The sequence below is a fragment of the Drosophila tropicalis genome, unplaced genomic scaffold (assembly GCF_018151085.1).
Source record: "Drosophila tropicalis isolate 14030-0801.00 unplaced genomic scaffold, ASM1815108v1 contig_158, whole genome shotgun sequence".
In the NCBI taxonomy this organism is placed as follows: domain Eukaryota; kingdom Metazoa; phylum Arthropoda; class Insecta; order Diptera; family Drosophilidae; genus Drosophila; species Drosophila tropicalis.
This window is the reverse complement of record NW_027172602.1, coordinates 1,153,852-1,172,903: the sequence shown is the minus strand read 5'-3', so window position 1 is coordinate 1,172,903 and position 19,052 is coordinate 1,153,852. Positions and strand designations below refer to the sequence as shown.

General features: G+C 37.1%; 6 protein-coding genes across 8 annotated transcripts; 3 read left to right on the top strand and 3 right to left on the bottom strand.

Annotated features, from left to right (window-relative positions):
* Window positions 1-74: 74 nt before the first annotated feature.
* LOC137587059 (divalent-cation tolerance protein CutA) lies at window positions 75-637 on the bottom strand. Its single transcript, XM_068303303.1, has one exon. The coding sequence runs from the start codon at window positions 574-576 to the stop codon at window positions 124-126; it is 453 nt and encodes a 150-aa protein (XP_068159404.1). The 5' UTR covers window positions 577-637; the 3' UTR covers window positions 75-123.
* A 97-nt stretch (window positions 638-734) lies between these two features.
* Usp30 (ubiquitin specific protease 30) lies at window positions 735-3,510 on the top strand. 2 transcript variants are annotated; one of them, XM_068303302.1, is made up of 5 exons: window positions 735-870; window positions 986-1,119; window positions 1,200-2,464; window positions 2,536-2,741; window positions 2,808-3,510. In XM_068303302.1, the coding sequence occupies exons 2-5, from the start codon at window positions 1,038-1,040 to the stop codon at window positions 2,917-2,919; spliced, it is 1,665 nt and encodes a 554-aa protein (XP_068159403.1). In that variant the 5' UTR covers window positions 735-870; window positions 986-1,037; the 3' UTR covers window positions 2,920-3,510. The 2 variants fall into 2 exon arrangements, with proteins under 2 accessions (XP_068159403.1, XP_068159402.1); XM_068303301.1 differs by having other exon boundaries at window positions 1,173-2,464.
* Window positions 3,511-3,786: 276 nt separating this feature from the next.
* On the bottom strand, window positions 3,787-4,434 carry LOC137586511 (thioredoxin-1-like). The gene has a single exon (XM_068302584.1). It carries the CDS (start codon window positions 4,337-4,339, stop codon window positions 4,013-4,015), a length of 327 nt encoding a protein of 108 aa, XP_068158685.1. The 5' UTR covers window positions 4,340-4,434; the 3' UTR covers window positions 3,787-4,012.
* A 428-nt stretch (window positions 4,435-4,862) lies between these two features.
* Window positions 4,863-7,116, top strand: LOC137586591 (carnosine N-methyltransferase). 2 transcript variants are annotated; one of them, XM_068302685.1, is made up of 6 exons: window positions 4,863-5,101; window positions 5,180-5,426; window positions 5,536-5,714; window positions 5,775-5,915; window positions 5,975-6,232; window positions 6,300-7,116. In XM_068302685.1, the coding sequence occupies exons 1-6, from the start codon at window positions 4,965-4,967 to the stop codon at window positions 6,727-6,729; spliced, it is 1,392 nt and encodes a 463-aa protein (XP_068158786.1). In that variant the 5' UTR covers window positions 4,863-4,964; the 3' UTR covers window positions 6,730-7,116. The 2 variants fall into 2 exon arrangements, with proteins under 2 accessions (XP_068158786.1, XP_068158787.1); XM_068302686.1 differs by having other exon boundaries at window positions 4,864-5,101; window positions 5,596-5,714.
* A 259-nt stretch (window positions 7,117-7,375) lies between these two features.
* LOC137586590 (protein SMG9) lies at window positions 7,376-8,877 on the bottom strand. Its single transcript, XM_068302684.1, has one exon. The coding sequence runs from the start codon at window positions 8,866-8,868 to the stop codon at window positions 7,441-7,443; it is 1,428 nt and encodes a 475-aa protein (XP_068158785.1). The 5' UTR covers window positions 8,869-8,877; the 3' UTR covers window positions 7,376-7,440.
* A 140-nt stretch (window positions 8,878-9,017) lies between these two features.
* LOC137586592 (protein KTI12 homolog) lies at window positions 9,018-10,178 on the top strand. The gene is made up of 3 exons (XM_068302687.1): window positions 9,018-9,378; window positions 9,445-9,773; window positions 9,841-10,178. The coding sequence occupies exons 1-3, from the start codon at window positions 9,114-9,116 to the stop codon at window positions 10,126-10,128; spliced, it is 882 nt and encodes a 293-aa protein (XP_068158788.1). The 5' UTR covers window positions 9,018-9,113; the 3' UTR covers window positions 10,129-10,178.
* The last annotated feature ends 8,874 nt before the right edge of the window (window positions 10,179-19,052 follow it).

Genomic DNA, 19,052 nt, shown 5'->3' with positions numbered 1-19,052 from the left:
CCTGTGGTGTATATTATCTACGCGTGTAAAATTCGACTTCACTTAAGTGGGCAACGGAATGCAAAAAATTTAAATACAGTATAAAGTTTCATTATTTTATTATACACAGCAATCGAATCAAATTTACTCGGACTCTGGCTTCTCCCGCACTGTTTCGCGGATCCAATTTAAATAGGGCAAATTCCCATTTTCAATTGGTAGAGAGATAACTTCAGCAACGCTGTATGGATGATTCTCGGAGACGTATTTAGTCAGCTCATCAATACGCTCTGTGCGGGTCTTGATCATCATTAGATACTCGTTGTCCTCATTGACTTTGCCTTCCCACACATAAATGGACTCGATCTGAGGTATAATATTCACACAAGCGGCCAGCTTCTGCTCGATAATGCCCCGAGCTAGTTTTCGTGCGGAGTCCTTGGTCGGTGTGGTGACAAAAGCCACGGAATTGCTTCCTGATTCATATTTTGTTGGAATCTTGTCTTCCATATTGATGTTGGTTGTGGCAAATGCTTTACCTCCTCGTCTGGCAGAAGTTAGAACGATAAGAGTTTTTGTAGCAGAAAGCCAACGCATTAAACAAAATCAACCGACTTTAATCTAAAAGAATTCTCAAAATACGGTCGGTCATTGACATTCATTCAAGTATCAACATTCGTACGTACATATTTATGTAAATATATTATCTACACGAGTGGAAGTAAAAAATTATTCACCACGGTGGCGCCAATCGGTCAGGTGGCTGTGTCAGTAACATCTGTAGGCAGGGAATTAAGCAATCTATGCCAGTGTGACCAAATTTAACGTTAGTTGTTGTTAGATATACATATATACATATATATCCATTTTTTTATTTTGGATCGGTCACAAGTATGTATATTTTATACAAAATAGAACACAGTTACACACACATACCTTCCGCTTGCATTAAATAAAAATAAACAACAAACCTTTTATTCGCAATATACATTCACAATTTATCAAGGTTATTCCCGAATGCTGTAGAGGCGTGTCCGCGCTCCTGCCCCTGCAACGTAATGGAGAGTGAGAAGATATTGATGGCTGCTGGTGTGACAGTCGCTGCCGTAGTTGGAGCATTTGTCTTCTGGGGTCCATCAGGTAATTGAAGAAGAAGGGGAAGAGGCGGACGGAAATAAATGTACATATTAAAGACATACGTAATTGTTCTAAAAACACAGGCTCTCGTTTGCGTCAGCGGCGTGGTCAGATTGCAGGCCTGCACAATTTTGGACGTACTTGCTTTCTAAATACTCTGCTTCAGGCTCTGGCCGCCTGCCCACAGTTTATAGCATGGCTACAATTGTACAATGGCGCTTCTCCGGATCGAAAGAGCTTAATAACGAGCATGTTGAATACCCTGGAGGTAGTCAATGGGACACACGCCACCTTACGCGGCGACCCTCATTCGCCGGGAGCTGTGCTGCGAGCCCTGAATGCCCTAGGCTGGGTCATTCCACAAGAAGAGCATGATGCTCATGAGCTATTCCACATTTTGCTGTCGTCACTGGAAGAGGAGGCCACTCGGCCTCAACCGGTGGGATGCTTATCCGATGCCCTGGCATCAGCTGACGACGTAGATAGCATTTGTCTGGGTTCTGCCACTGGAGCAGCAACAGTTGTCGGTGCTAATTCAGGCACCAATATTGGACAACGTATTGGAGATCAACCAAATCGTCCCTCTAGTGCCATGTTATCAGACTTTCTCAACATGGAATATGACGAGGCGACCAGTCTTAATCGCTTAGTCCGCTCCGAAGCTCACACTCCCGACTCGCCTGCTTCGGTCTGTGAGCGAGAGGCTCCCGATCGTTTGGGATCTCTACTTGATGCTATTACACCTGGTTCCGCACATCCATTTGGCTTTCCCATGGATCCAAATGAACCAGTGGCTTCCCCTATATTGGGTGGGGAACGATTGTCACGACCACGCTTGCCTCAAGCCCAAGAAATTAGTGAGGGTCTTAACCGACGTGTCTCCACTTCGTGTCGTTCCCTTGAACGTCTTAATCGTGGTCCCGGTCGCGTCTCTATTTGGTCCAATATGATGCCAAGCCAGGTGGCTCATCCTTTCCAGGGGGCCATGGGTGCACAGATTGTCTGCAATGGCTGCAACTCCAAGTCGACAGTGCGGTATGACAAGTTCGATAGCATCACACTGAATTTGCCGCCACAGCGTCGTACTGGACTAAGTCTGGGACACCTACTTAGCGAATATATTACTTCGGAGGATTTGAGCGATGTGAAATGCGATTCCTGTAATGAGACCACGACACATACGAAATCGGTGACCTTTGCAAAGCTTCCGGCTTGTCTTTGCATACACATAGCTCGTACCGTTTGGCTACCCACTGGACAGATATGCAAGCGTCAAGATTATGTTCACTTTCCGGAGAGCCTTTCAATGGCTCCATATAGCTTTGTTCAGCCGCATCTCAATAGCCAGGTAATTAGTTGTTTTCGATTAAATTAATTCGAATAGAATCTTAATCTCGTCACTTTATATATTTCCTACAGGCTGGTACACCCTGGGGATCTACCATGTCCTTATACTCATCCAGCTTTCCCATGAACAATGGCATCGCCGGTGCTAGTGGCGAAGGCTTCGGCACTATGTTTCCAAAGAATCTTTATCGCCTTCTGGCGGTTGTGGTCCATTCTGGCGAGGCCAATAGTGGACATTTTGTAACCTATCGTCGTGGATCCCTAAGGAATGCCCATCGGTTAGTATCCTTTCAATTAGCTATAGCTCGCAAATAATGAAATATTTATCGTAATCCTCTACTTAGATGGTTTTACACATCAGACACTGTTGTTCGTGAGGTATCCATTGATGAGGTCCTCAGTGTGCCGGCCTATCTGCTATTTTACGATCGGGGACCTCAGCGACAAATGCGCTAGTCAAAGAAAATTTTATGTTTATGTAACACACATTCATCACCTACCCTATTCTGGGCAGCAACATGGGCTAGTCATCATTACTTTCTGCATCAGCATCGACTAAAAATTTGTGATTGCAAATTCAAATCATATTATATTGATATTACGGAACAATGATAACAATATTAATGGTGGCCATATAAACAAACATACATAAAACAAACAAATAGCACATACTACCTACCAACTTATATAAATTTTGAAATATATAAGTATATACATATAAATATATGTACAAGTATGTATGTATAATTATCATCTTTAATAGTCATAAGGATGGCGGTATATATGGTCTCAATTATTTCATTTCGAGATGATCAAACCAAAAGACGAGAAAATTATATAGAAGATAAAAGAAACCAAATCGTAACTCTAAAGGAAATTCTTCGTTTTGTTATAAAATGCATTTAAAATTTTTTTAATGAATTTCAAATTCGTCATGTGCTTTTAGAGCTGTCTGTATTTAGTAATATGGATCTAAAACAAATAATTGTTTTGCGCGTTATTTCCATAGGTTAGATGTTCAATAAAAATTTGTAATGTATAAATGGATATTGTAAATGGCTTTTGTTTTATTAATTGGTTTTCTTTGTGATCCCAAATGTCAGAAATTTTGGGATTTTACCTGTAGAATGGTATAAATGACGATTTCTTGAATACGAAACTGGTAGAGAATATGGACAAAATGCATATTTTCTATCTCATCTTATTCTTACATACATATGTATGTATGTTGTATATATAGTCCAATATTTGATCTGTGTGAAATAAGTAGGATTTGTTTTAGAGTTTCTATGCATGATAATCAAATAAAGTCGAATTTAATAATTATCGTGCGTTATAAATGTAATTTTTTTATTGGCTTATATTTATGTAGGGTTCAGTCATTTATAGGACGACAAGGCATCACAGATGCTCATGTATAAAATTACTTAAGAACTAAGGACGTGGTCACATAAAAAAACTGTTCACAGGACACATTCAGAAACATTAAAAGTCTTTCAACTGGAACGCCTGCGCCTCCGCGGCTATTGTTATTTGGATTGGTCCAAGTCTACTTGGCCAGTTTGCTCACTGTTTTGATGAGCTTATCGTCATCGGCTCCAGAAAAACTAAAGACACGTCGTGTTCCTTTTAGGAAAACAAATGTGGGCATACTTCTCACACTATATTTTTCTGTTAGTTCATCAAATTTGTCAACATTGACCTTGATGAACACCACTTTGGAGGCATATTGACGGGCCAAGCTCTTAACAGTTCCTTCCATATCTTTGCAGGGACCACACCAAGTGGCATAAAAATCCAACACAATTAGCTTGTCATCTGCAGCCTCCACGCGCTTGTAGAAATCGTTCATGCTACGTACTGCACTGGCGGTCATCTTGAGATTTTTGTTGAAGGGGTTTGATGGACACAAAGAAAAACTGAATTATTTGGCGTCTCAGACTAGACTTGGTCTTGACTTGGCATTAAACTGTACTATTTATAGGGATAAAGATGTTGCTGAATACAAAACATTTATTGGAATTGCCGCCCTTTTGGTCTCCAAACAATGGCTGAATATGGAATTGCCGCCACTCTTGTCTCTTCCAGTCTTTTCGTTTGCAACATAACGGTGTCTTTAAAAATAAAGCTGCCAGAATAATCATGTCCTATGAGGGTTGCCAGTCTGATTCGATCTTTAAAAATCTTAGCTAGTTAATTTATTTTTTAAGCATCATCCTAAATAGAGTGTTATTAAATTTCCGAAATTTCATAATAACATTTAAAAATTAAATAAAAAATCCTTTGTCTATTAGACACATAAACTAAATGTTTTAAAATCAAAGACAATTTTAGCAGAAATCTGTTTTCTAGCTAAATTTATTTAGCGCCTTAGCGGAATTTAAAAGCGCTCTCGCTGCAAACTTGATCTAGAATCTGGCAACACTGGTCACATATATATAAAGTAAAATAAATGAAATTAAACAGATTTTTTTAGATAAACCGGGTGCTGACAAGTCTAGATGAGCGACATTAGGGAAACAATGTTCCCATTGCATCCAAAAATTGATGCCGAACTAGCTCGTGCATTTAATGCCAATGATGCAGACGAAGAGAGACATCACATTAAGAAGGTTCAAAGCGCCTTTCTGTACTATGGGTAAGATTTGCCGGGTCCGTTTTATGATTGCGTTATAATTCTGATGATGCATGTATTTATCTTTTATTGGATAAACAGGACGTATGCCAGCATAAGGCTAAATAAGTCATTGGATTACCTAAATAGCCTCTCCATTGATGATCAGCGCTTGTTAGCCAAATATCGCATGCACTTGGACTGTGTCCGTACTTCCATTGAACGCAATCAAGCGGTAATAAAGGAAATCCTTCGCGAACGCGTGCTTTATCCCTCAGGTGATGCCAGTGATCCCAGTGATGATGAGGATGAAGCTCCTGCCCACGTGCGTCACGGCGATATGGATCAGGTGAACTCTCGATACAAAATTTCTTCACATTTTCCATTTCCACACTTTCCTTCTACTATCCCACCACTTTTGCAATTGGCTGAAATCTTTCTATCACATCTATAAACAGAATATTGTTATACTTGATGATGATGATCTTGCTGATGTAGAACCTCTAAAAATTTTAAAGGCCCAATCAACATTGAAGTTAATTGCACGAGACTGGAGCGCTGATGGAGCTTTGGAGCGTGAGCAATCGTATAAGCCGATCATTGACAGCATTGTAGAGTACTACAAGCCGAGTGACTAGTGAGTGAATCCTATTTCTTTGATCTAAGCGATGTAACTAATATTAATAATGTGTCTTAGCGCACTCAATGAGATAAAGATATTGGTGCCAGGAGCCGGTCTGGGTAGGCTGACCTATGAATTGGCTTGTTTGGGTTACTCCTGTGAGGGGAACGAGTTCTCATACTTTATGCTTATTGCCTCCAATTTCGTTTTAAATCTGTAAGTTTGAGCTAAGTTAATCCGTTATCCGCATAAACTATTTGCCATTTATCCCTTAGTTGTGACTATGAGAACAAATATGTTCTATATCCTTGGGTCCATCAGTATGTCAATATATTGAAACGTGAAGATCAAGTTGCTGCTGTGCGCTTTCCTGATGTATGTCCCTTAAAGAATCCACCCAAAGGAAATATTGAAATGGCTGCCGGTGATTTCTTAGAGGTTTATAAAACACCGCAATCATACAATTGTGTGGCCACATGCTTTTTTATTGATTGTGCCAACAATGTGATCGATTTTATACGCACCATATATAGGCAAGTTGTCGAATGGTTTTCATTATATATTCATGTCCATTACACCTTTAATTTCCTTTGCCAACAGAATTCTCGTTCCGGGAGGCATTTGGGTTAATTTGGGACCACTTCTCTACCACTATAGCGATGTCAATGGTCAGAATAGCATTGAACCGACCTATGAGGACTTGCTAATCATAATGGAGAGTGTTGGTTTCGTCATCGAATCCACTCGTACAGGCATTCATACCAAATATGCGCAAAATCCATCATCGATGAAGCAAAGCGAATATCAGAGTTTATTCTGGGTTTGCCGCAAACCAGATCCCATGGATCAGCAAAGAAACAAGCAATCCCAGATATCCAGAGAGCCACGTGATCTCATTGTGCACGCTGATAGTGTCGAGGATATGCAGGAGGATGACTATACGGATCCAGAATCTATAGCTGAGCCCAAGCTAATGGATGATTTGCTGACTGAAACTGAAGGGGCGGGGGCGTTAGCCAAGCAAACGTGACATTATGACATATGAATTGGAATCATCATCACAGCCCAGAAAACAACAATCCCAAAAACATCAAACTTAACCCACCTACAGATGCCATCATTAAAGGGCACATCGGTATAGACCACTAAATGCTTGGGTGATTTTCGAGAATTATTTTTTTTAAAACGTACTGAATAAAATATTTCGAAATTATTGCCCCGTATTTGGCTATATCTAAAAACAAAGATAAAATACATAAATTTGTCGTTAAACTAGAAATATATCTCCAAATGCCTAAACGGCATAATTTGTTGTAACATAGTAATAATTACACAAATAAAACAACGTTTATATATATCTCTATATATACAATATACATATATAAATATACAAATCATTTTCTATTTTTAAATCAAATTTTGATACGAGTTTTTTGGACAGAATTCCAATTCAAATTCTTTGCCTACTTCGCAGCTCTTTCTAATGGTCCGCTAAAAACTTTCGATTATTTTGAAGGTACATACATGACCAGCTCAGACCTAATCCTAGATTGAAGACGCAGTCGAATGATGAAACAAACTCCAAGGACCAAGTTTTACTTCAGGTAGAGATGCTATATCTAGTCCATTAAATGCTTTTCTCCTTTAAAACAATTACATTATATTCGTCTCTATAGTACTAAATAAATGTAGTTTTTATTATCATAATTTTTTTTTTTTTATAAATCACTCTTTTAATCGGTTAACAATCGCCGCATTGAAAATTGCGCCAACTGTCATTGCGCCTCTGCTTCCATGCGTCGAGATGGCGACCCTTTATATCTACATAAATCTTTTCAAAGTGTTGGGTTCCCTTGCGGAAGCTTTCGGCTAGCATTTCAAACCACATGGTTTCGGTAAAGTCATTTCCCTGGCACATGGCCGACGATCGCGTAGTGCCCAAAACACGCTCACGAAACTGACGCACAACCTCGCCAAGATTGGGATGAAAAACAGTGGCCCCATTGCCATTAATCTCCGGCATGACTAAGCTATTGAGGCAACGGGCTTCACCTCGTCCACGATATATATGCAATCCCGTACGGGAATATAGCTGAATTAGCTGCTGATCCAGACGTTCGCGTGTAGTTTGCTCAAAATGATGCCGCTGGGCACGTGTCCGTACAAATAGAACATGGGGCAGGTAGTCTTTAACTAATCCTTTGCCAAGTGATTGCGGACGCAGGCGTAGGGCTGCATTAATTAGATGAAATTGCTCGAGATTCACCTCATCCACAGCTATAATGAGTATGTGGCAGACATTCAATAGATGGCAGATGGTGGCAAGTGATTGAAGATCATGATAGTCCGTTTCTTTTAGCCCACTTTGGTTACTTGCGCCAGCGCTCATTAGGGGCGGAGTATCCAACAAGATAAAACGTTCTTTGGTAATGAAAAACTGCAAATTCTCTGTGCGCGGACGCAAAATGTTTTTATGGATGGACTTGCTCTTGTGTCTAGTTAGGAATGTACAATTATCAGCATCCGAAGAAAACAAACGCTGATGGTAATCATAGTCCATGCCATAGTCCGATGACAGTAAATTGAGCAGCGAGGATTTGCCTACACCCTGGGCCCCCAGAATGCCAATCACAGTGAAATCCGTATTGGTCTTGTAAAATAATTTTCGTGCATTGGCATTGAATACGCCATTGGCCAATGTTAAAGGTGTCGGTCGAATCATACGCAGAGGTGTTGCGGTGTCCTGACCATTAGCATTGGATTTATCCTTGCCCGTAGATGTGGCTGAGGAACCAGAACTAGAGCTGACCAGGGCCGCACACACCGATGAGTTTGAAGGGGTTGTCGTTGCTGGACATCTTTCACTGCTGTTTCTGGCATCCTGACTGCGATTAATAATGATTGTTTTAAAGGAACTGTGTGTATCTTGGTTACCGATGTTACTGCTGGCGCTGTTATTGGCTTTCGCCTCTCGCTCCAACTGTTGTTGTTGTTGTTGCTGCTGCTGGTATTGATCCTTTTTCAGCAATATTCTGGGCTGCACTAGTCCAACACGTGGATCATCACGACGGGCTATGGTGACTGGAGCACCCAGCATCTCCTGCTGGTGTTGTTGTCTAGCATCATCGCGTTTCTTATTGCGAAAGCGCCTTCGATGGTTCTCAGCCATTCCAAATGAAAACAACCAGTGTGGCCAGATTTACAGATTACGAACAAAAGTTCGATAAATTATTATCGAATCGATTATCGAAACTAGTCGAAAAGCGATAACCAGATATGTGCAATAAGTAGTGACTTTTGCAAATCACAGCGAACAAATATATCGCTCATCTCTAATGTGAGGGCAAGAATTTACGGCGAGACAAGATGGAAAAAAACTTTAATTAAACTTATTAAAACTTAATTTTTTTTGTAATGCCGATTGTGGTCATTACAGGACTGCCGGCAAGTGGCAAATCAACAAGAGCTCGCCAATTAGCGGATTATTTAACTGAGAGGGGCAAGAAAGTACATTTGGTAACCGAGAATGAGGCTGTGCCCAAAGCTGGATACGAGAAAAATGCATATTTTGCAGACTCGCAGAAAGAGAAGTTGGGAAGAAGTGATCTAAAGTCCGAAGCGTCCAGGCAGCTGAATAAGGAGGAAGTTGTCATTCTCGATGCAGGAAACTACATCAAAGGTAAGCTACAGTGGCATGTAACAACACAACAAACATGATAACAAAATGTTCCTTTACAATTTTTAGGCTATCGCTATGAATTATTTTGTCTAACAAAGGCCTCTCGCACCACACAATGCACACTCTTTTGTTGCATACCCCAGGATCAGGCCTGGGCATTTAATATTAAACGTGAGGATCCAGATAGTTTGGAGCAATTGACGAATAATACGACAGTACCCTATACAAGAGAAATTTTTGATGCACTCTGCATGCGTTATGAAGAGCCCATGAGCAATAACCGTTGGGATAGTCCTTTAATGGTTGCCCTACCAGAGGATGAACTAGATGTGGAGAGCATATACAATGCCCTGTACGAGTCACAACCACTGCCTCCCAATCAGAGCACACAGAATGTACGTTTCGTCTGTTCATGCCCCCCTTTATCCAACTGTATAATATTTGCTTTTCCTTCACTTACAGCCGCCTCTGGGTGCCACCAACTATTTATTCGAATTGGACGAACTGTTACAACAGATAATCAAAGAAATTCTTGGGTCTGTCAAAATCCGTGCCTTTGGCCAGCTGCGCATTAAAGGTAGTAGCAATGCCGTCAAAGTAACAACCTCCATGAATGCCATGCAATTGAATCGACTCCGAAAAAAGTTTATAACCAGCACATGTGCGGCTAGCCAAACGACGCCGACTCCGTTGGAGCAAGTACCTCAATTATTCGTGCAATTTATTAATGCTAATGTTATTGGCTGTTAATCCATCCATAAACCAATTTGCTTTGAAAAATAAATATAAATTTTTAAATAGCCATCAGTATATCAGATAAATAAACTTGCATAATGAATGAAATATATTTTTTCTTGCCCCGGGAGTGCAACCGGAGTAAAATCATAAAACATTGAGATTATTACTGCTTTTTATTCTTGCGATACTTGTCCTTAAGCAGTAAACAATGAAAGAAATGAGTTCGTTTTTAATTCAAGAATAAAATGATTTTATAATCATTACATATTTTATTAGTAGTTATTAGCCCAACTATTGCGATCAAGGAGCAGGCGAATGCAAAGAAATGTCAGCCTTGAACTTGCAGAAGAGTCCTGATTCCATTTCAGGAGCCAATCTGAAGAGATTCGAAAGAGTCGAGGACATGTCAAATCAGTGTTTTTTTATCTTAACTATGTTGTAAGTATATATAATGTAAATAAAACCCCACATATATTAAGAATGTTTGCGGTATAACGAACTACGCCCCACTTGCCGATCAACTCCTTTTATTTTGGGTGGTTTCCCTTCGTGGCACGATTGGGACGACGTATACCTGGAGATTTAATTCACCCCGAATTTGGCTTTAAAACCAAGGTTTAAGCCATAAACCTAATACTTTCGAAATTTCTTAAGAAATAATCATGTAATAGATTTTAAACTTAAAGCCACTAAATTCAAATAAAAATTTGGTCAAATTATTAAAGGATATACATATATCAAAATAAAGGAAGTCCAATTGAAGCGATGCTTTAACATTTCAATTTAATTTAACTTTTCAAAATTCAAATGGAATTCGCCTTTATTTAATAATTGCCATCTAATGGTTAATTAGAAATCGAACCCAAATCTCAATCTGAATCTGAACTCGAAACACCAAGCAACTAACAACAACAAAAACAACAACAGGGTAAGTGAATGAACTTTTCTCTTATTGTTTTTGTTTTTCCGCATCGCATGTGTAGATAGCACCAGAGCGACAGAGAGAGAGAGCAATACACACACAGGCACATAGCTATACAAACTCTCTCTTTCTGTTTCTCTCTTAAACTCATGTTCGAAAGGTGGGCAATTCGAAATTTTTAGTTAAATTTTTTTGTTTTTAACAATTAAAGAAATTTTTAAAAATATTTCAGAAATAAATGAAATTTTGATAAAAGAAAATACATATTTAAATTGTCATGAGAAGCAGTACAGATAAAAGCAATGCAAAGAGAGCACACTCACACACACAGACAAACAGTCACAACAGCAACTTGGTTGCTTGGCGTTCTCTTTGGACTCGCTCTGCCGCCGCTTATATGTGGCATAGCACTGGGCTCTCTGCCTCTCCTTTTCGGCCGCTGCAGACTGCTGACAGTTACATTCACCGTCTTCATTTCGCTGCGAGTTTGTCGCGCGCCCGGAAAGCACGCATTCAACGGATACTTCTTCCACATCTAAATATTTTCCCACTCTCTCAGTGTGTGTGTGTGCGTGTGTTTGTGTGTGCATTTTGCTGTTGATTTATTTTTTTGTTAACAACAAAATCACTACACCTTAGTTTATTTTTATTTAATTTTGTTTTTTTTTTTTTACATTTTTGTTTCTTGTTGTTTTTTGAATTGTTAGAATTTGATTGTAATTGTACAATTTTTTTTTTTTTGATCATAAAATGCTATATAGATTGGATATACATATATACTACATATGATCGATTGAAAACAACAAAAAATTCAAAAATAATAAAGGAAAAAAATAATGAAAATTCAAAATACATGCATATGGAGAAGTTAAACAAAAACAAAAAGGGAAAAAGTGATCAAAAAGAAAAGAAAAAGAAAAACAATAATATTAAAAACAACTCCCCTTATACCACGACCCGGCTGCCCCTGCCTTTGCCCCTTATGCCCATTATCTTGCATCAAATTGCATATTCTGTGTGTGTGTGTGTGTGTGTGTGTGTGTGAGCGTGTGTGTGTGTGTATATATATACATGCGTGTAGGTGTGAGTGTGTGTGCTAAAAACGGAAAACGGTTTCAAAATGTTGCTAAACAAATACAAATATGCATATATTTAAATTTTTTTAATGTTTTTTTTTCTTGTTTTGTTTTTGGATCAATTTCCTCAAGCAATTAACAACTGCTGCATCTTGAATCAAATCATAAATATGATAAAAATAATCGAAATATTACAAAGAAATGTATAAGCAATTCAAATACATTTAAGTAAATAAACCATTTTACAAGTTTATCTAAACTAAAATTGCAAAGTGCAAACAAAGAAAATAATAACAACATCAACAAGATAGAAGGAAATCTATCAAAAAAATATATGAAAAGTGCGTTCAAAACAAATAAAAGAAATGTGAAAGAAAACAAAATCTAAATCATTACCACAACAATTTATGCAAAAGAATAAAAAAGAAAGAAAGCAAATGAAAAAAAATCAAAATCAAAATCAAAATAAAGAGCAAAAGAAAAGTGATTGTTTTTTTTGTTTGTTGGTTTTGTTGTTCGAATGCTGGGATTATGGATTTCGTCATCATCATTAGCCGCAACACAATTAACAACATTTGCTTAACTGGGCAAAGGATCCTCGTCAGCAGCAGCAGCAGCGGAAACTGAGGCGTCTTAGCTAGCTGGGGCATTAAATGAGAGCCAGTCGGCCATTAAAATGCCACCGCTGCAAGGACGTCGTCAACAAGAATTGATGTAAGTGCCATCTTGAAAAGGATTAATAATATTAAATAATATTTAAAACGATCGTTTTAAAAGAAGTATCAGTTCAGAAAGTATGTATGTATGTATGATTAAGTCAGGTTCGGATTAGCAACTATAAAGAATGGAAATGGAATCTTAAGAACTGTGAAAGGTGAACAATTATCCCCATAAGTATGCCATAGACAATGCCTTTCCAGGAAATCAACAACTCCAAACTGTTTTGGAACCAAAAAATTATCTTTATTTTTAAACAATTTAAATTTTGCATTCTTATAGGGCCAATTGAAAACTTTTCACATCCTTTGACCCGATTTTGATTACAAACGACATTAATAGTTTCACAGCTAAAACTATATGCATTCACTAAATTGTGAACAACAATTGAAACAAATTACAATATCAACTATTAAAATTCTTATTTGATTTGCTTTGTAAATGTTAATTGGTAACTGAATAACTTTTGACATAAAAGAAGCATCATTGCTCAACAACTAATCAAACATTATGGACTTAACAGTTAAAAAGGAACATTAGGCTAGAAAACATTGCACTAGATCGTTTAAGATAAGTGTATATCAATCATAGATATCATAATTCGCAATCATTTCTGCATACATATATCAGAAGATATGTATGTATGTATGAACATATATAGTAGCAAATATGCTTAAGGATACTCAAGATCCTTTTCAAAAGCTGGGTAACTATAAACTAATCACTAGCTATTGAGCAAGAGTTGTCTTTTCCATTTGATTAAGCCTAATGATGTGAAAATATCGAATGGCTACGTTCTTACGTTCATTGTTATCCATGGCAAAGAATGTTTGATTTGAATGAAATATGGTTCACAACTTAATGAATTTGGTTTTTCATAGGGCTTACACAGAAATAGTATTAAAATCGAAAATGTTTATGATTATTAGACAATTTTCAATGAAAAAAAAAAAACTTTTCAGTCTAAATTGGATTAAAATCAGTCAACTATACATATATTGAGACTGATAAGGCGTTAAAAAAAAAATTTGTTTTAGTTTTGGCCTGTTAAGAAACTTGTTTATTTCTTGAGCTATTCTTGGTAGTCGTTATCTGTTTTATTTTATGTGCTTTTGAATAATATTTGTAAATGCCAGAGTAATCGGTCGTCTATATGGACTATGACGACCTCTCAAGTTCTCTTCGCTTCTGCTCTAGAACTCTACGATAGTAATTATGTTGAAGAGTCTAATTATATGGCCATATCTAGTTTTCTTTCAACTCTGTTTCCAGTAAATATATAACTTTTAAAATTTTATCTATTCCAAAGAGAATCCATCTTAACTATGGACTTATTGGAGTTATTTATTGACTAGCGATGGCAAAGTGGGGGAAAAGGTCGGTCATATGGGTGGATGGATATAGGATGATGATGTTGTTGTTGAGTCGGGTGGGTGGCAATGTTAGTCGTAGGATGGGGCTGGGAATGGGCTTAGGTTTGGGTTTGGGTTAGCACATGTCAAGCCTGGTTCGTTGGCCTGGCCGAGATATTGCTCTCTGTTTATGAATGAAACGCAATGAGGAAGCGCGCGCAAAATTCTACCAACAACAACAATACAACAGCAAATTCAATGCAAAAACTCAAAAGAGACTGACGGCGAGAGAGAGAGAGAGAGAAAGAGAGCAAACGCCAAGCACATAACACGCAACACACACGCACACATAGGCGAAACGAAATGAACTGAAGAGAGAGCAAGGCCAAAGAGAAAGACAACAACAACAATAATAACAAGCAGAAAGAAAAAAGAGAGCGCGGTCAATGCGGAAAGCCAATGCTATGTTGCTCTCTCGCTCTGGCTTTGTGTTGAGTTCATTGACCTTTGCTATTGAAATTTTTGGGCAATGAAACACACACACACACACACTTACACATACACAGACGTATATACATAAGTCGACTTATTTACACATTGATAAACAATCGTTGGGAACGCTTAAGACGTCGACATCGACGTCAACGTCAACATTACTCGATGACTATTGATATTAAGTAATTTTTTTTTTCTCATTACGAATTTTTCAATACTCTGTGCTCTTTCTCTTGGCCCCCCCCTTTCCCTTCTCTTCTGCTAGTAATATATTGCGCTTTTATTCATAGTTTGAAATGAAATTTCTTGAAAAATAATAAAAACACACACATACATACATATGTATGTTTATACACATATGTATATGTATGAATATTGTTATGAAAAAATCTATAAATTTTTGCTTAAATATTCTTTTAAGTTTTTCTTTCGCTAAAGTTTTACTTTTATAAGTTTAAGAAAGAAACTGTTAAGGTTTTTAAAGCCAAAAGGGAAAATTAACCTAAAAAAAATTATTACTTACAAAATATATGTACATATGTATGTATGAAGTAAACTGTTGAAACCGAAGTAAACGATTCACAGAATTAAATCGAAAATATATGGCTAACATTTTTATTGTCAAAATGAAAAAGTGGCAACGCCAAATGGCTTTCTTTAGAGAAAGAGTATTTTGAATACGTTCTAAATGGAAAAGAAAGTACATTTTATTGGCTTGTTTCTTCTTCCTGAATTTGTGCGTATTTGTATGTATGTATGTGTGTGTGTGTGTGTGTAGCGGGTGGGTTGGCAAACGAACGATAACAAAAAAAAAAAACCTGAGAGAGCTGACAAACGAGGAACTGGGTGGCTTTGCCTGTTACCAAGTCCCAAATAAGCGTGTGTGTGTGCGTGTGTGTGAGGGCATTGCCTCTGTGACCGTAAATGTAGTGGCAAGGGCGTCAGAGATTCACAAAACAGACCAAAAAAAAAAAAAGAATACCAGAAAAACTCCAAATTACTCCTGTGACAAGGCAAAGGACCTCTCATGCAAGCCATCAGCAGCAGCAGCAGCAACAACAACAACAACAACCACAACCACTTCTAGGAGAGACAACAAAAGCAGTTGTTGAAACCTTCAAATTTGGTTTCAATGTCATGTAACCCCCGTTTTTACAAGGATAAGGGATAAGCAGAGGGTTCCTTCATCTAAAACTGGGTAGAAAATGCCCATGCACCAAATACGAAAAAAATACATACATATATCCAGTTCAATATTCCGACAGTAGTCGAATGAAATGTGAAATGAAGTGAATTGTAGTGGTTGGATTTGCCTTCTCTCTTTCCCTCCACTCGCTCCCCTCACCCCACTCCACGGGGAGTAAGGTGAGTTGGTTTTAAGGATACATTATCATCATGAAGAGCAGCTGCTGTAACCAGTATCCTTTCAGCAAATTACACTTATTGTAAGCCATCTTTTTATATATTTGTCAATACATACATACATACTTATTATGTATGTATGTATCTATGTACATACGTCACAATGATGGCAAATATTGTCTTATCGGCAAGCATTTCCATTTTCATTTCGCTTTTGCATTTTAATCAATGCCAATGAACTTGATTTTTATTATATACATTTGTACACACACACACACACATATATATACATATACGTATATGTACATACATCTGTAGAACAATGGTTCACGACAACTCCCACTCTCATTCCACCTGCCACCTACCATACAAAGAGAGAGGAGTGAGTAAGAGCGAGATAGAGATACAATCTCACAGAGTTCTTACCCGTCTTATCAGCATTAACCATGACTCTTCTTCTTCTTATATATAGTCATGGTATACACAAATACATATATAGTATATATCTATCTATCTATCTTTAATGTGTACTTATATTCGTCTGATCGTTCGCTTCTTTATTTGCTTAAGTCACAATCAGTTGCCACTTTAGAGTGTGATTTTTGAATCGTTTTCTCTCCTCTGCGTATTTTACCTTTACTTCCGCATTGCTTGCACTTTGGAAACCCGAATATGACTCATTAAACCATGCTTTTGGTATGTGTTTGTATCGACTTTCAAGTCAACTCATTGAATTTTCAATATATACATATGTATATATATATCGAACTATTGGTCAATTCAAAGCAACATATTCGGTTCTCGGTTGTAGATAGTTAGATAATTACGTTACATTGTCTTAAGGGTACTTTACATTAACGTTTGCCATATATCCCAGTGCCAACATAACCTCAATTAAATTACGTTACATCACATTACGTTCAATATTAAACGAATGACTTTTCATACCTAAATATCTATAATGCTCTTTCTTCAAGTTCAAGTGATATTTAACAATCTTTAAACTATTTTTGATTACATTATATTTACTTTACATTACGTAGCGATGTAACGAACACCTTAATTACATAACATTGCGTTTACTTTCTTATTGGGCAGGCAGTTATTCTTTTTTAAACTTTACTATCTATGTATGTATGTGTAAATTAGAAAAAATATTCATAGATTTTACATATGTACATACATACATTCTAATCAAAGACTGGAATTTGAGCCAACTGTATCCCTTAAAGTATGCAATAGGCTGTGAAAGTATACAATTTTCAACTTATCTTGAATTTTGACTGCCGAATGATTTTTATACTATCCATTTCCTCTGAAGATTATATATTATCAACAGCAAAGTCTTGGACTGTTTATTGCATACTTTAGGGGGCAAATTCCCCTCATTTCATGGCCCCTGGTACGCCACTGATCAGACTCAGTGATTATAGGTACATATGGCATTTTTGTATATTCGACAATTCTGTCACCGAATAGGAAATACATATAGACATTGACCGAATTGGCACCTTTTTGTTGGAGCATGACTAATATTTTGAATGGCGGAATGTCTCTCTGCCTTTTGACTAATGTATTACGCTTAGGTATGCAGAGGATCGATCTGTAAATCAGCGATCTTTTAAAGCTGTTGCTGTCACACACCTGTCAGCCAGATTGTCAGTCTTAACACCCTGTAGACATCTCAGAGAAATGGGCATATTAAGTTGTAAAACCCTTGCCAAGAGTAACTAAAGTAAATAATAAAAATATATAGTTAAATATCCTTCGATATTCATATTATGTAAGTGCTTCGTATCTTTTACTTGGTACAGGGTATTTCTAAATCGAATTCTCCCAAACATTGTTCATTTTATCTTTTTGTATTTTGTTTGCCATTTCACTGAATTTCTTTTCAATTTTGTTGTATTTCTTTTGACTTTTATATTGACTTTTCACTTGGAATTCAAGTCTAAATATGCGAGAAACATTTTGGATTCTGTCATAAGAAATGCGATATTTCCCTATATTTTAAAAGGCGTCTAAACGCCTTAACTTAACTCATTAAGTCGTAAGTACAATATATAATTAACGATTTTCTTGCTGCTTGCTGCATATGCAATGTAAAGGATCATATATATGAAATTGAATTGAATCAATTCTTGTCCCAAACCTTAACCAAATGGACATAGGAGAGACCTTTATGCAACCTTTTCCCTAGTTTTTCGATTCTACTTTAGTTACTAAGTTAGTGTAGTATCTAGTTCATCATTTTGGTATGTCAAATAGGGCCCCAAAGATGAGCCACTGAACTGAATGCTGCTAAATGAATCGACAAACAGCTGATTATACAAATGGATGACGTTGATTCTTTTGTTATTCGATTTTGCTTTAGTATTGTGTATTATATTATCAACTTTAAGAATAAGCAATTTACATATGTATGTATGTATGTATTTATAATGGTCTTGAAATAATCAAATTATCAGGCATTGATCTACATAAATAATAAGTCGAGGTCTATTTAAAGAACTTTTAATCAACTGAAACGAAAATAAGAAAATAAAACACACTAAATACATTTAAAACATTGATGACTCTGATTACTCATCAATATATATTCGAATGCAAATCTGAGTACCGTTAGTTTTCGCATCCTTAAACTTACCAAATGAAGGAAATCAAGGTACTAAGAGAATTCATAATAACTGAATAACTTAAACATTTAGAGTACTTTGAGTGACTATTCAAAGTATTTAAAATATTTTAATACAAATAGGTATATATGTATACATATCTTTGTGTTCAGTTATAATAAACTTTGATTTCAAAAAAAGAAGCTGATGAGTTGATTCATTTGTTTATTTTGTTTGTAAGTCTTGCAAATTGTAATAACAATTAGGTAGTAACATTTGTGTGTAGATATCAGGAATAGGTATTATGCATGTGTGTGTGTGTGTGTACGGTCAATGACCTTTTACTTTTACACTATTCCCATTACCATTCCAACGGTTAACGTACGCTATTCCCCGT

What these genes read in the sequence shown, in the direction of transcription:
- Usp30 (XM_068303301.1), top strand. Translation starts at nt 1,038, where the DNA reads ATGGAGAGTGAGAAGATATTGATGGCTGCTGGTGTGACAGTCGCTGCC. An exon ending in TGTCTTCTGGGGTCCATCAG is followed by an intron (nt 1,120 to 1,172) that starts GTAATTGAAGAA and finishes TACATATTAAAG; the next exon opens with ACATACGTAATTGTTCTAAA. An exon ending in AGCCGCATCTCAATAGCCAG is followed by an intron (nt 2,465 to 2,535) that starts GTAATTAGTTGT and finishes TATTTCCTACAG; the next exon opens with GCTGGTACACCCTGGGGATC.
- LOC137586511 (XM_068302584.1), bottom strand. Translation starts at nt 4,339, where the DNA reads ATGACCGCCAGTGCAGTACGTAGCATGAACGATTTCTACAAGCGCGTG.
- LOC137587059 (XM_068303303.1), bottom strand. Translation starts at nt 576, where the DNA reads ATGCGTTGGCTTTCTGCTACAAAAACTCTTATCGTTCTAACTTCTGCC.
- LOC137586591 (XM_068302685.1), top strand. Translation starts at nt 4,965, where the DNA reads ATGAGCGACATTAGGGAAACAATGTTCCCATTGCATCCAAAAATTGAT. An exon ending in AGCGCCTTTCTGTACTATGG is followed by an intron (nt 5,102 to 5,179) that starts GTAAGATTTGCC and finishes TTGGATAAACAG; the next exon opens with GACGTATGCCAGCATAAGGC. An exon ending in TCCAATTTCGTTTTAAATCT is followed by an intron (nt 5,916 to 5,974) that starts GTAAGTTTGAGC and finishes TTTATCCCTTAG; the next exon opens with TTGTGACTATGAGAACAAAT.
- LOC137586590 (XM_068302684.1), bottom strand. Translation starts at nt 8,868, where the DNA reads ATGGCTGAGAACCATCGAAGGCGCTTTCGCAATAAGAAACGCGATGAT.
- LOC137586592 (XM_068302687.1), top strand. Translation starts at nt 9,114, where the DNA reads ATGCCGATTGTGGTCATTACAGGACTGCCGGCAAGTGGCAAATCAACA. An exon ending in TGCAGGAAACTACATCAAAG is followed by an intron (nt 9,379 to 9,444) that starts GTAAGCTACAGT and finishes TACAATTTTTAG; the next exon opens with GCTATCGCTATGAATTATTT. An exon ending in CCAATCAGAGCACACAGAAT is followed by an intron (nt 9,774 to 9,840) that starts GTACGTTTCGTC and finishes CTTCACTTACAG; the next exon opens with CCGCCTCTGGGTGCCACCAA.